General features: G+C 53.2%; 1 protein-coding gene across 4 annotated transcripts in view; it reads right to left on the bottom strand.

The window, feature by feature from the left end:
• The window catches only part of TET3 (tet methylcytosine dioxygenase 3), a 93,502-nt gene that overhangs the window by 7,961 nt on the left and 69,605 nt on the right, over positions 1–15,936 (bottom strand). For all 4 annotated transcript variants that reach the window (XM_070429499.1, XM_070429498.1, XM_070429501.1 and 1 more), the window contains 6 exons: positions 12,169–12,262; positions 11,097–11,305; positions 9,965–10,115; positions 7,387–7,476; positions 6,705–6,842; positions 778–1,114 (listed from right to left, as the gene is read on the bottom strand). In XM_070429499.1, coding sequence (XP_070285600.1) covers positions 778–1,114; positions 6,705–6,842; positions 7,387–7,476; positions 9,965–10,115; positions 11,097–11,305; positions 12,169–12,262 — 1,019 coding nt within the window. The remainder of the gene's footprint in view (positions 1–777; positions 1,115–6,704; positions 6,843–7,386; positions 7,477–9,964; positions 10,116–11,096; positions 11,306–12,168; positions 12,263–15,936) is intronic.

Raw genomic sequence — 15,936 nt, 5'->3', positions numbered from 1 at the left:
ACCGTACCCTTTTATGTAATGATGTTTACTTTGAATTTATATTAGTTCACACAAACACTCCATCCATGCTTTTGTTCCAACCCTCCAGTCCAGTTTAAGAACCCATTGTGGCCCTCGAGTCAAAAAGTTTGCCCACCCGTGACTAGGACCACTGCCGCAGAGCCCTGGGCGGGGTGGGGTGGAATCCCCCCTCCCGCAGAGGTTCCTGCTGCAGGTCAGGCCGGACGGGTGAGGCTGGCCTTGCTCTGGGTGCCGCTCAGCATGGCCCCCAGACCCTCGGAAGCCGTGGGAGAAGCGGCTCACAGAGCCCACGGCCCGCTCTGCTTCACTTCCTGCTCCCCACCCGGCGAACTACCCAGTCCTCCCTGAAGCACCTCCTCTCGTGCAGGCCACGGCAGGGACAAGGGCCGGGAGGCGGGAGGGCTGGTCCACCTGCTGCCCCCACTGCAGCCCACGTGCCTGAAGCCGTGGTCCCCTCCAGACTCTCAGCGAGGGAGCCAGCAAGCTGGAGGGGAACCCACTCCTCTCGGAGGGTAAGACGACCTCCTTGCACTTGCTCCCTAGGTATCTCCTACCAGGTATGGCGTCCTGGGGCTGCTGTGGCTACCACCCTGACAAAATTAAGATAATGGGGTGGTCCAGGTGGCAGAGAGGGCTGCCAGGACTTCTCTGTCTGCAGTTCTATCTTGAGGCAGGAAGGGGGCAGTGAGGGAGCCGTCCAGGTCCACCACCCAACAGCAGCCCTGCCGCCCCGGTGGGTGCCCGCGCCCCACACACCTGGGTCCGTGGAGATGCCGGCCAGCTCCAGGGCCTCCTGCTTGATCTTCTCCGGGGTGCTCAGCTTCTCCTTCTGAATCTTCTTCTTCTCAGCTGCCGCCTTCCTGGCTTCCAGCTGCCGCTGGCGGCAAGACTTGGCGGGTTCCGGCAGGCGGCGGACCTCGCGGGGGAAGGCGGTGAGCACCTGGATGGCCCCGCTGCCCACCTTGGCGTTCTGGTTCTCCTCGCTGCCAAACTCATCCGTGGTGGCCATCTTGTACAGGGGCAGCACGTGCAGCTGCTCGTCCTCGGGGATCCTGCCCACGCAGCGATTGTCCTCCTTGGTCAGGGTGCAGACCTGCCCCAGCAGAGGGAGGGAGGACACAGAGTTGGAGGAGCCCAGCACGGGGCAAAGGGGCTGAGCATGCCCCACTGGTGACACCCCTTCTCCACGAGGCCCCATCGCCAGGCAGCCACTCGGCCCTAACGCTCCCCGTTACCTCGAGGCCTGCCCACAAAGCACATCTGTCTGGGCTCACAGAGTAACGGCATCACATCTGTCTGGGCTCACAGAGTAACGGCATCACATCTGCCTGGGCTCACAGAGTAACAGCATGCTCTAGGGCAGCGGTTCTCAACCTGTGGGCCGCGACCCCTTTGGTGGTCGAATGACCCTTTCACAGGGGTCGCCTAAGACCATCCAGTATATCAGATATTTACATGATGATTCATAACAGTAGCAACATTACAGTTATGAAGTAGCAATGAAAATAATTTTATGGTTGGGTCACAACATGAGGAGCTGTACTTAAAGGGCCAGAAGGTTGAGAACCACTGCACTAGAGCAGCGGTCGCCAACCGGTAGTCCGCAGATGGTCCACTGGTGGTCCGTGATGTCCGAAAGGAGGGCGACCGCTGCTCTAGAGCTTTCAAAGCATGTCCATTCACACTCTCTCATGTGATCTGAATGACGCTGAGAGGGGATGAGATGATTGGCCTGGGGTCACATGGCCAGCAGGGTCCGGGTCAGGGCTGCGGGGTCAGAGCTGGGAGGCCTACCTTGCCCTCCCGACCTGCATTACTGCCCTTGTGCTACATCTCGCAGCCTCATTATCCTTCTTTCTCTGAACACATGGCCTCCTTTTGCTCTTAAAATACTTTTCCTTTTTATTAAAAACTACATACGCTTGTTGTAGAAACCCATGCCAGCAAAAAGGAAATAAAAGCTTTTTCCATAATCCCACTGCCCCAAAGTAATTGCTGTAAACTCTGGTCATATATGCATGCGCACACTCACCTTCTGGTAATAGGATCATGTTCTGCACGCAGTGCTATAATAATTTCATTTAAAAAAAAAATAGTATAGCCCAGCTGGTGTTCTCAGTGGTTAAGCATTGATCTATGAACCAGGAGGAGGTCATGGTTCCTGGTCAAGGCACATGCTCTGGCTGCAGGCTCCATCCCCAGTAGGGGGTGTGCAGGAGGCAGCCAGTCAATGATTCTCTCTCATCATTGATGTTTCTCTCTCTCCTCCCTCTCCCTTCCTATCTGAAATCAATAAAAATATATTTTAAAAAATAAAAAATATAGTATGAATATTTTCTCATGCATGAAATATTCTCCTTCAATATGATTTAGGAGCTGGTTCTACTGTATCAATGCATTAATTTATTTAGTGAATCCTTCCTTACCATTTAAACTTGTTTCCAATTTTTCCCTATCATAAACAATACCTTCTTTTTTGGCTAAATTTTGAACATATGTAATTCTTCAGAACAAACACTGTGAAGTAGAGCTGCCACATACTGCTAAACTACCCTCCACAATAATTATCATCAGTATTTAACCCAGATTGGTAGATTGTGAGTTTTGAGATTCCTATACTTTTGCCAAGAATTTTGTTATCAAAACGTTTTGCTCATTATCAAAATGTATCTCATGGATTTGCATTTCTGATTACTAACAAAGTTTGATTTACCCCCAAGTTTACTCTCTGCTCTTTTTTCCCTTTCATAATTAAGATTTTATTGGTTGTTTTGAGGATAAGTACCCAGACATTTCAATTTGTACACAATTCTCGAGTACGTACCAAAAACCTAAAAAGACATGTGGTTGTGATTCTTTTCGAAACAGTTATCCTACTGACTTTCCAGCTTAAAATTTGGAGGCCAATTATCCTTAACAGAGAGTATCAAGCACCAATACCTTCAAATGTCGATATGCTATTGCATCAAAGTCCCACTAATTCACAATTTAATGTCACATATGCTACATAATCAAGTTTTCAATTTTTCACAGCACACCAACAAAGTTACTAGGGAGATGGGACTACCACACCAAAGAGGTTACAGACGCACAATATTCGGACAGACCCAAGGTCAAGGAGCGGTTTTCTTTAGGAAACAATTCTACTAAAAACCTGGGAAAAGAAGTAACTTAAAATGTCAAGACATGTTAAATGCAGGACTGACTCAAAATTGCCATTTGTGTTATAGGACATAACACTACCCTCATCTATAAAATGTTAAATGGACACCCAAGACAATCAAGCCTCTCATATTCAATATCCCACTATTTTCTGGTTGTACCATAAAATCAACAACCAGCAAATGGTTTCACCTCTTTAAAAAAAAAGTATTGCCCTAGCCGGATTGGCTCAGAGCTTCGGCCTGTGGATTGAAGGGTCCTGGGTTCGATTCCAGCCAAGGGCACATACACTGTTGTAGACTCCTCCCTGGCCTGGGCCCTGGTAAGGCCGAGTGCAGGGGGCAACCAATCAATGAGTTTCTCTCACAGTGATATTTCGGTCTTTCCCTCTGTCTTCCACTTTCTCAAAAAATCAATGAAAAAATATCCTTGGATGAGGATTAAAAATGAAATAAATAAAAAGTAAAAAAAAAATTTTTTTTAAGTATTTATACTAAAAAAAAAAGAAAGAAAGAAATGGGACGAGGTGGAATCCCCTCCTTTTAAAAAGTGTTTCTAGAGCTACTAAACTTGCATTTACAAAAGAGTTGATGAAAATATTCCTCTGGATTGTACAAGAAGGGAGGCAGGGACCACTGATGAGACAGGGTAGATACGATACTGATCGGATTTCTTTCTCCAGCTTCGTCCGAGGCTAGACTCTCCTCACTTTTGGTTTCTCTGTTTAGGTTCCTAGTCAGTCACTTGGGCCCATTTCCCCTTTGTTTGCACTTTTTCGCCTGCAGATTTATCCTCTCCTGTTGCCTTTTTTGTCTTCATTTCCACTTTTGTAGGAGCAGGTTTAGCTGACAACCTCGCCCATCTCCTCAGGGGCTCCTCCTTCACAGCTCCCTGCCCCCCCAGCAGAGCTAACCTTCCTCTAGGGCATCATGGCTGCAGGTGGGAGCTTTACTCTCTTCTTGTGTTGACTATCTTTCCTTATTTTATGTATTAAAAAAAAATCCTCACCAGAGGATATGTTTTTATTGATTTGAGAGAGAGGGGTGAGGGTAGGGGGGAGAAACATTGATGTGAGAGAGAAACATCAATTGGCTGTCTCCCGTATATGCCCCAACTGGGAATCGAACCTGCAACCCTTTGGTGTATGGGATGAGGCTCCAACCAACTGAGCCATCATTCAGGTGTCTGAATGAATCGTCATCAAGATGCTAACACTGGTTATCTCTATGGGATTTCAGGCAATTTTTACTTTATTTATACTTTCTTAATGTTATTGATTTTTAAAATCCTCACCCAAGGAAACTTTTTCCATTGATTTCCAGAGAAAATGGAAGGGAAGGAGGAAGGGGAGGGAGGAGGAGGAGGGAGGGAGGAGAAAGAGAAACATCGATGTGAGAGAGACACATCCATTGGTTGCCTCCCACATGTGCCCAAACCGGGGCCAGGGATCAAACCCACAACTGAGGCACATGCCCTTGACTGGGAATCGAACCAGCAACCCTTCGGTCCATGTGCCAACACTCTATGACACGCGTGTCAGAAGTGACACGTGAACTCATTTTTTTGGTTGATTTTTCTTTGTTAATGGCATTTAAATATATAAAATAAATATCAAAAATATAAATCTTTGTTTTACTATGGTTGCAAAGATAAAAAAATTTCTATATGTGACACGGCACCAAAGTTAGGGTTTTTCAAAATGCTGACACGCCGAGCTCAAAAGGTTCGCCATCACTGCTCTAACCACTAAGCAAACCAGCCAGGGCCTTTCTTGTTATTTAAATTTTTTTTTTGCAATGCATAATTGTTAATTAGTAAAATACATTATTCATTTTGGGGAAAGTTTACTTCTTTTCACTCTAAACTCTAGAAGTTCTGTGCTCCTTGCTCCTGATGCCCGGCCTCTTCCCGCCCCTCTCCTAACCCTGGAGGGCCCTCCCTTTCTCACTATTTCAGCTAGAACCCCTCACCAGAGAGTCTAGACAGGAGCCTGGCCCACCTTGCTTCTCAGCCTTGGCCATGGAGAAGGAAGACAAGGTGGAGAAATGACATCCTAGTGGGGTCCTCAATCTCCATGGGGACACAAGCTACTCCTGACTCTGGGAGCCCCCCGTTCGATGAATATACTGGTGCCCTTGCCTCTATCTCAGCCCCCGGGAGCCCCGTCTGCCCAGATCCTAGTTAAGACGCAGAGAAGAGAGCTGGCCTCACACGTTCTGGGTTGGACTGACCTCCAGCCCTGCTTCCCACGCCAGCCCTAACCTCCTCTCTGCACTCACTCTCCTGTTGGCTGCATCTGGCCTCGTGGGTCCAACCGTGAATGACATGCTGTCCCGTCCCAAGTTCATTTCTCGCCTTCCTCTCCCCTGCCTATTCCACATCCCCACCCAGACATCTATCTAGCAGGCATCTCAAAACAGAATTCTTGATTTTTCACCCCAAAACTGGTCTTCCCCATTATTCTGTATCTCAGTAAATAATACCAACACTCACCCAGCTGCTCACGCTAAAAACCTTAGGGTGGACCTCTAGTCTTCTCTCTTTTCCAAAGCAAATCCTCTCAGCTGTATCTTCAAAACCACCCCAAATCTGTCCAGTTACCTGCCACCCCCTGACCCTCACTCCTGCCCAAGCCCTGTCAACTCTGGCCTAGATAACTGTCCCCGCCTCCCACATGGCCTTCCTGATTCTCTCCCCCCCTGGCCTCCCCAATTCCACCTACTTTATTCTCCATCCGCAGAAGCAAGAACATGTGTCTAACTTTATGAATGAGATCTTACCACCCAGCTGAAGAGTCCTCCAGGGACTTCCCATCACACTGAGAGCACAACCCACGGCCCTGGTCCCTGCCAGCCCTGCTCCCTCACTTCCCCGAGCCTTTGCCTGTGCTGGCCCTTCTGTCCAGAGCACGCCACCCCCAGACGTCCAGCTCCTGACTCTGGCTTCATTCACGTCTCAGCTCAGGTGCCCCTCCTCAGGGAGGCCTCTCTGCCTCTAAAATATCACCTATCACTTCATCCCACAGCCGCCTGCATCTTTTCCTCACAGTCTTCATCGCTACCGGACAACACGTCACATACTTGGGAGGGACTGTGCATTTTATTCCTGGCTTGAGAGCCGTACCTGGGCACAGTTAGCATTTGCACAATGAATGAATTGAGAGGGTGTTTGGATTTCAGTCCCAGTGTTCACAGAGACCTGGAACTACACGTTAGCTAACTGGTGTGTGTGTGTGTGTGTGTGTGTGTGTGTGTGCGTGCGTGCGCGTGCGTGTGCACACTCCAGGTGCCCGAGGGGCTGCATTCTGTAGCATCCACCTGATCAAGGAAAACAAGGCAAGCCCTGTCCGTGCATCTGACGCACCTGGTGAGGGTTTTCTCAGAAGCTGGGCAGGAGCAGGCCGTCTGGAGGGCAGTCCCAGAGTCTGAGAATCTCTCTCGGTCCCTCCCTCCGTGAGCCCACCTGCCTGCAGAGACCGGGCGGCCGCCCCCCAGGATGGGCCGGGGGACGGGCTTCCTTACCACCGTGCAGCCGTTGTACAGGTTGTGCTGGTCCTTGTGGGCGTGGGCACAGAAGTCCATGCAGGCCGTGACCCCCGAGAAGGGCCGCCCTTCCTTCAGCCCCAGGCGGCAGTCGATTGCTATTTCCTCATTGGTCACCTGTGTGGATGGCCAAGGAGAGTTGTCAGGTGACCAGCGGTGAGCGGCCCGGATTGTGGACCTGGGTCGGCCAGGTGTTGGGGAAGGGAGGGGAAGGCTCTCAGTCGCCTCGCCTCTGGGCTGCAGGACGGCGGGTTTCTGGCCGAGGCCCCTGAAGGAATTCTTCTCCTGGGCTACCTCAAGGATCCCTCACCAGGCCTGGGGGGCACTCTCCGTGCCCCTCGAAACACATAACATCGGTCCCTGCTTGTGAGCGCTCCACACCCTAGGTGAGAGGTGCGGTGTGGGTGAGAGAAACCAGCCTCACCAGCAGACACCAGACCGGAGGCGGTGGAGGGGGATAAGACCAGGATGCAGGAGAGACGGTCTGGGATGCAGTCAGTGTGGTGGGGGAAGGGGGCCTTATCAAAGAACCGCATCCCCCCTCCACCTCTGGCTGGGCCTTCCCTGCGAGGAGCACAGAGAGCTCACCCCAGGCCCCTACCCCAGGGAGCTGGGCAGAGCTGTGGGTGACACGCGGGCGGAGAAAGGCCCAGGATTGTACCTGGTTCTGGTAGGCCTGGGGGGCCAGCCGCTTGTACAGGGGAGCGACTTCGGTGGCCAGGTCCTGGAAGCTCTTCCGCAGCACTTCTTCCTGTGGGGAGAAGGGCACCACACGTGTAGAGCAGCCCGCCCTGCGCTGGGCGCCAGCCCGCGCCCCCGAACCACCACTGGCTTCCCCGGGGAGGACGGGAAGCAAGGTCCGCCCTCTGCGAGGGGCCTGGGGCCGTGCCTGCCAAGTCGGAGACACGGAAGCTCAGCAGGAAAAGCTGCTGCCGGTCGTCCTGACTGCTGAGCTGCTGCCCAGCCCCGCGCTGCTCAGACCACAGAGACGGCGCTTGCTTCCGGGCGCCCACGCCCTCGGGTAGGGGTGGTGTGGAAGCACGAGCAGTGAGTGTGGGTCCCTCCCCCACATCACAGACAGGTCAGGGTGGTCAGGGTCTGTGCTAGGAACTCCACAGCCAGCCAGGCCCAGAGCCCGTCCTGAGCCAGGCACACGGGCAGATTTCAAAGCTCCATCCTCCACACCCGCACCACAAGCCACCTGCGGCTATTGATATAGAAGGTAAATATATTTTTATTGATTTCAGAGAGGAAGGGAGAGGGAGAGAGATAGACACATCAATGATGAGAGAGAATCTTTGATCAGCTGCCTCCTGCACGCCCCCCAATGGGGATCAAGCCCGCAACCCAGGCATGTGCCCTCGACCAGAATCGAACTCGGGACCCTTCAGTCCACAGGCCGACGCTCTATCCACTGAGCCAAGCCAGCTAGGGCTAGAAGGTAATTTTAATTAAAATTAAATAAATTCAGTCCCTCTGTTGCACTAGCCACATCCCAAACGCCCAACGGCTTCATGTGGCTCCTGTACTGGACAGCAGAGAACATTTCCATCGTCAGAGAGAGTCCCAGCGGACAGCGATGCCCTCGACGGACAGCAGCCCCCCAGCCACATGTGGCAGGAAGTTTCAGGTTCCACAGCGAGGAGGGCTGTGGGAGCTCCTGGCAGATGTCGCAGAGTTGCCAGCGAAGGCATGGAGAGTTTTCATAGAAGAGAACAGGAGGAAGAGGGAGGACCACGTTCACGGGCTTAGAAATGGAAGAGTGAGACCAATGGCTGCCATCCCCGAGGGCACCTCCCTGGCTGCCACCCAGAGGCTGCCGCCAGCACCAGAGGCCTGCAGCCAGCACCGCACGAGGCTCGGCTCGGCTCCTAGGCTCTGGAGAGACCCAGGCCTGGGCCTCCACACTGACTTTACCATTCCTGCCACAGGGCCCCGGTGTGCCTCGGCTGGGGAGTAAGGAGTCATGTGCCCAGGTCATCAGGGCGCCGTGGAATTAACTGAGATGCCTGGCAGAGTACCCAGCACTTAGTACGTGCACAGGAAATGGTAGCTGATGGAACAGGGGAAGCGTCCGTGAGGACCTAAACCAATGCGTTTTCATGCCTGGTAACCCCCAGTTCTTGGTGGCCTTGGGGCTCCTGCGTTCACTGAAGGAACTGCAGGTGCTGCCTCGGGGAGAGGGGGTGCTGTCCTAAATAGAAGTCCAGTGCCTCATCGGACGATGAGACCAGCTCACGCAACAGCCTAACAGCCAGCCTGGGAGGAATAAGAGGGTCTAAATCCGGAAATGCCTCCTTCGACTTCAGAAAAGCAGAGCTGGAAGTCTGAGCACAGACGTTCATTTGTGGGCAGAACCACTGTGCCCAGGGAGTGCCCGCCCGCGGAGCTGGGAGAGCTCGGGGACACCGTGGCTGGGGTCAGGATGCTGCCTGGAAGCCACCAAGGGACCCAGACTGCCTCCCTCGCTGGAGGGAAAACAACAGGGAGCCCCGACAGGCCTGCACCGTCCCTGCCTTTGGAGCTCTGAGTGACCACCACCTCTCAGGCAGCCGTCACCCCATGGGCGACAGAGGGGCAGTGGCCGAGTGGGTGGCCTGCCCTGGTGCCCCCGGTTCCCACGGCCTGAGCACGCCAGCAGGGGAGGCCCAGAGGCCCTCGTCTCGCTGTCACTGGGCGGGAAGGAGGCCTCAGACCCGGAGGCCGTACACGTGGACGCCAGCCCGGTGCCCGAGGAGCAGGCCCGGCACCTAGTAAGGAGGAAACCGGGCCGCTGCATGGAGACGTCCTCCCAGCCACCAGGCGGGAAGAGGGATGCCCCGGGAGGCCCGGCACTGCCCAGAGAATGGCCCCAGGACAGAGGCCCTCTTCCTGCGACACCTCCCAGACCCAGAAAGAGGTCCTGGGAAGGATGAAGGGAAGTAATTACCCTTTCAAAGGGTCAAATTCTGATGAGAAATTGGAATATTTACTTTAAAGAGACGGTTTTAAACCGGAAGAGCCTGAAGCACTTGAAGTGAGAAGCCTAATTTTTCACTCACTGCCCCTCTCCCCGCATTTCCCACTCGACCTTGTTTCTCAGCAAGACAAGGTTAGTGAAAAAAGTAAAGCAAGTTTCATTTTCTCCATCCGTCTGCGTGGTGGGGTGTTCACCCCTCCTTCCCTCTGGACAATGAAAGACACCAGGTGGGACGGGGCAGGGCACGCGGGAGGCCCTGCCGCTCCCGTGAGCTCCTCACCTCTTTGGGGTTGTCCCCTGCGAGGCGGAACTTGCGAGGGGTCTTGCTCCGAGCGTATTTGCAGCCGTTGAAGTACATGCTCCAGGAGCAGCCGAAGGAGAAGGAGGCACCGCAGGTGTTGGGGTCTTTGCCTTGGCAAGCACAGGTCCGGCTGCAACACACATCGAGGGTTAAGCATGGATACACTTGTTTTATTGTTGTTCTAGGATCTTCCTCCTCCCTCTGGGGGAGGCCCTGCTGAGGCCTGGCACCCACATCCTTCTCCACCCTCCACTCCTTTCCCAAATGTCCTCTCTGCAGCCGGCTCTGCTCCCACTCCTAAGGGCCTGCTGTTGGGAGAAGCACACGGGTCGTTTGAGGAGGTGGGAAGAGTCTAGTCAAACACCCAACAGGTTTACACTGTGTCTTAACTCCGATGTCCTCACCAGCTCTAACACAGACCACACTGACGGGAACGGCGGGAACCGCGGGGTTTGAACACTCCTACCCCCTGCAGGCCCAGCTGCCGACAGGGCTTTAAACACACGCTGACATTCCAATTCAACCCTTAATAAAACCCAGAAACAACCCGCGTGCTCCTCCACTGGGGGAATGGACAGACGAATGGTGGTACGTCCAGGCTGTGGAATACTATGCAGCAGTGAAAAGGACTGAGCTACACCCACAGGTGATGTTTGGAAACACTGCGCTGAGGGAAGAAGACAGACGCAGAAGGCTGCCCATGGTACAGACCCGTTTATGTAACGTTCTTGAAAAGGCAAACCCACAGGCACAGGAAACAAGATTGTCGGCTGCTGGGGTGGGGAAAGGGCCTGCGATAAAGGGGCCCCGGGAGGTTTTGTGGACGACGGAACTGTTCTGTTTCTTCATTTACAAAGGTCATGGTTACATGACCGTAAACATTTGTCAAAACTCTTCAAGCTGTGGATCTCAAAGAACGAATTTTATTGTAAGTAAAAATACCTTAATCTAAAAAAAAGGGGGAAACCCCCCCCCATAAGGCAGCGGTTCTCAACCTGTGGGTCGCGACCCAGGCCTCACTCTGCAGGGCAGACAGAGCCCTGGATGGAACAAGGCTTCCCCCAGGGCTGCCCGGAGTCCCTTCCCCTGCTGCCCGGCCCTGCCCACGTACTCGTCGTTGAGGCCACATCTCCGGCTGGTGGGGTTCCCGTACTTCCGGAGGGTGTCGGTGAGCTCCTGGTAGAGGGTGTCCCCCAGGCTGCGGGGGATGCCCTCCCAGGCCAGGATGAGGATGACGATCACGGCGTTCTGGCAATGGTGGCCCGCCCGGTGCCGCACCAGGCACAGCAGCTTCTCCTCCAGCGTGTGCCTGCGGATCACCTGCGGGGATGGGCGCGGGCGGGGCAGGGGCGTTAACCACAGCGGGCCACACGCCCTCCTTCTGCCAACCACACCTGGGGGGCAGGTCTTTAGGGCAGCGTCCTGGGGCGTCACCACAGAGGCTGAGATCGTTGTAGTAACAATAATTATTACAAAAGCTAAGCTATTAACGACTTACATAGACTTAGGAATACAGAGATAACATTGTAAGGCAAAATATGTTGAGAATTTTGTCGTCCTAAAACACCTGCAGAGAAAGTGCTGCACGTCTGTATGTTTTTGGTTAAAAAACAAGGACCACGGTGCTGTGGGAAACAGTTTGGGGCAGTTCCTCAAAAAGCTAAACGGACAATTCCCACAGAACTAGTCAACTCCACGCTACGACCGGGGGAACCCAGGGCAGGGACGCGGACAGGTACTGGCCGCCCCTGTTCCCAGCAGCTTCACTTGCAACAGCCAAAGGTAGAAACGCCCCTGCCCCTGGCTCGCCAGCCTGTTCCAGATGGGACAGGAACACCAGGGGCTCCGGGCACACAGAGGGGGCAGGGGAGTCAGAGTCGGCCACAGCGGGCCCAGACTTGGGGAAGACGCCATCTCCAGCTCCCCCTTTTCTTCTCTCTACGGCCCTGACCATGGGGATGGGATGAGCCGAGTACCATGGCTAAAGCGGTCCCGAGGCAGCCCAGGGTGCCAGGCCGGCATGTGAACAGAAAGAGGACAAACAGCTGAGGCTGGAAGAAGGGACCCTGGCCGAGCGCCCGGTGCCAGCTCCGAGGTCCTGGCCAGTGGCCGTGTCGGCCTCCCCCCCACACCCAGCCCTGGAGAGTGAGGCGCGGCCACGGCGGCGGGGTCACCACACTCACCCACTTGGCGATGGGGCAGCCGCGGGAGCTCTTCCCCTCCTTCCCCGTGTAGATGACCTTCTCGATCCGGATGGCTTTCCCCTTCTCTCCATACCTGCAGAGGGAGGCAGAAGCACCGGAGCTCAGAGGGGCCAAAGGAGAGCAGGCGAGCTCCGTGGGTGCCTACTGACTGCAGGGGCCACGGAGGAGAGAGAGAAAGTGTAAATGCTGACTCTGTGTTAAGAGCCTCTGGGGACAGAGTGGCCACCGCCAGGCTCCCAGGGCTGCTGGTCCGTCATGCCCAGCTCTGGCCGGGGAGAAGGCCAGCAGGACGCCCCCGATGATGGCCTCCGAGCCTCCAGGAAGGTGGTCAAGCCAAAGGCCAAGCGCAGGCTTTTGTGTCCAGCCCTGTGAGCCGAGTCACCCCGAGAGCTATTTATAAATTCAACAAACGAAGGAAATACACGGGGAAACCCTTATTGTGCTCCTTCAACATCCCCTGGCTTAAAGTTGAACATGATGTGGACCATGGAGGCAGGAGAAGCGAAAAGGACACACTGGCTCTGAGATGCCCCCGGACAGTAAACACGCCTGGCTCCCCACACGCTTCTGCTGGCCCCGCACACGGGCACACACGCGTGGATGCTGAGGCCGTCTGGTTAACCAAAGCACCTTCAGAGGGGATGCAACCAGGGCCCCGGAGCTGAGCTGACCTGCTCGGGGCCACACAACTTCCTGGGGGCAATGCTGCTTAAAGCGCAGTCTTGCAGGTCAGACAGACTGGGCTTGAGTGGCAGCCCAGCTACGTTCCTGCTACAAGGACTGTGGCCCAAATGACAGAACTTCTCCAGGCCTCAGTTTCCTCATCTGTACAATGGAGATGAAGTGACTTCTTCCTCATGGGCTCGGGAATCGGGCACGTGAGGTAATCCACGCGGAGTGCGTTACTTAAAGTGCTTTCAAGTTCCTGGCACCAGGGACGAGTCCAATAAACATTAATTATTCTTTTAAAAAAAATATATTTTTTATTGATTTTAGAGAGGAAAGGAGAGGGAGAAAGAGATAGAAACATCAATGGTAAGTGAGAATCATTGATCGGCTGCCTCCTGCACGCCCCCCATTGGGGACCAAGCCCGCAACCCAGGCATGTGCCCTTGGTCGGAATCGAACCCAGGACCCTTCAGTCCGCAGGCCGACGCTCCATCCATTGAGCCAAACCAGCCAGGGCAACATTAATTATTCTTAATAATGTAAGCAGCCATCTTCCTGAATTGTCTTACTTTTAGTAGCTTTTTAGTTTCAGGTACAGGATCATATCACCTGCAAACAGTGGTCGTTTGCCACCTCCTGCTTTCCACGCTTCATGCCTCTATTTCAGTCCCTCGCCTCTGCGGGCAGCTTCCGAGTGCCAGCAGGCATCTTTGCTTATTTCCCGACTTTTCCGGAAATGCTCCCAACCACTCATCGCTGAGCATGAAGCCCACTGCCTCTGGGATAGACACAAGGACCTCCTGACTTTGAAAGGGTCTTCTGTTCTAAGGATTTTTAATCAAGAATTGATTACCTATATTAACCAAGGTCACCCCCAACAAACGTAATCACATTTTTAAAAGTGTCTCAAGAAAGAATTGATTCCTTTCATCAAATACATTCCTAGCACCCGAGGGGAGAGATGATGGAATGGTTTTTCTCCTTCGGTCAATTAGCCTGGGATGCTATTTTAACAGACTTCCTACATCAAACTGCCGTTGGATTGCTAGAGTGAATCCAATTTGGTCACAGCATATTATTTTAACATACGATTTCATAGAAGGGAATGTTATCATGGCTATGGCAGTAATACACACTGTTAACACACAAATACAATTACACATATAGTCTATCTCACTTACTCCACATCTAGACATCTCTACCTCAGAAGTAATTGTGCAAATGCACCAAGATTGAGGCACAAGATATTCATTGTTGCATCAACAACAACAATAAAAAACAACCAGAAACAACTTAAGTGTCCAGCATAGGCCTGGCTCAAGAAAATACATTTCCACGCAATGGAAAACCATGTAGCCATGTAAAAGGACTCGACAGAATGACATGTACAGCGTGGAAGAAATTAAGGGGGAGGGGAAGCAGTTGCAAACTGTGGGGATAGCGTGATTGATCCCATTGGGTTCACAATGTCTTTATATCCGTATGCATATCTTTGTAAATGCTCGGAAAAAATTGAAAGGTAAACATTTCTTTTAAGTTTCTTCCGGGAAGGCGAATAGCTAGAGAGCTTTATTCACTCTAAACTTTTTTTAAAAAAGGCCTTTTATAGACATGTTTTATTTTTGTAATTGGAAAAGAGAACGAGCAGTTTCAAAACCTGATCTAAGGTTTCTTTGAGTTCTCTACTCCGCGCAAGGTCTCCGTGAAGAAGCGAGAAGTGTTTCTGATAATTCCCACATTAAAACGCTAAGGCCCTGTGAGTCCCGTACAGCACGTGCTTGCAGACAGCATGCTGGGGCGTGCACAGCGTAGCCTGGCTCAAGAGGACAAGACCAGAGAGAGCTGCTTTTGTTTGGGTCCCGGAAAACGTTGAATCCAACAAGATTTATCAGGAAGCGGCCCGTGAGGGCAGAGGCTGGGCGCTCGGTGTGTGCTGGGCGCTGTGGGCAGAGCGGCCGGAAGTGACCACACTGCTCCCACCGGTCGGTCGGTCAGTCGGACAGGAAGGATATCGGGTTCCCCACGAGAGGGTGAGCTGAGGACACTGGCGCAGGCTTCCCCACCATCCCACCCTCGCGAGGGCACTTCCTGCCGTGGACCTACGATTCCAGAGCAGACAGGAGGGCTGAGCACTGAATGGTCAGTTAGACGTTCTTAGGAAAACCAGAACTGTCTCAGTGTTTAAAGACAACCAACTGATTCCAGACGTAATTCTTTTTTTTTTTAATTTAAATGTCTGACTCTCTGGCCTATCATGAAGAGGCCCTTTTAGAAATACAGATGAATTCCCAGACCCTAAACTAAGTCTGCAGGACGAGGCTGAACGGAAACCTTATTCCCCGGGGTAACCTGATCATCCCAGCCAGTGGCTCTTCAAGGCTGGTGCCAGGACCAGCACCACCTGCAACCCTGGGAGGAATGCAGGTCCCCGGGCCCCACCCCAGACCGTGAAGTTCGAGACCCGGGGCTGGGGCCCCCCGATCGGTGCTTTCACAAGCCCTGCAGGAGACGGAAGCACACTTAAGGGTGAGAACCACTGGTCTAAAGCGGTCCTTCCTCAGGGTTCCCTCTGTCACACAGTAATGAGACCTGCTCCCTCCCCAGCACTGCGAGTGCGAGGAATAGGGCTGGTTCTTCATTCCTAGAATGAACGTTTAGTGACCCCCTAGGCTGTGGAGGATCCCCGTCCAGCCAGAGGCCACGTGGCTCGGTGCAGCACGCTGCTCCAGATACGGGTCTGAAGGACTGATTCCAGTCATCAGCGACCATGAGGAGCTGGGGAGCCAGGAGGTATGGGATGCGTAATAAACTGGGATCATATTTTAGGGTTCCCTTTTGACTCTCCCTCCTTTCTCCAAATGTTTACCAGGTAAGCTAAAAGCACCAATGTCTCTTTGATTTCAGTTTGCTTCCCTTCCTGCCTTTGGCTAACTCCTGGCAGTAGAGCGGCCCTGCAGAGAGAGGGGGAGGGCTAGGGAGAGAGACAGCCTGAACCATGTACCAACTGGACCCCCCGCCTGGTTATTCTCATCAATCGCTCACTCCCCTCCTTGTCCCAAAGGGAACTTAAGAGAGATG

Source organism: Myotis yumanensis, unplaced genomic scaffold, assembly GCF_028538775.1.
Source record: "Myotis yumanensis isolate MYYU_CA2020_CCGP unplaced genomic scaffold, mMyoYum1.0.hap1 SCAF_11, whole genome shotgun sequence".
Classification (NCBI taxonomy): Eukaryota; Metazoa; Chordata; class Mammalia; order Chiroptera; family Vespertilionidae; genus Myotis; species Myotis yumanensis.
This window is presented reverse-complemented; position numbering and strand designations above follow the sequence as displayed.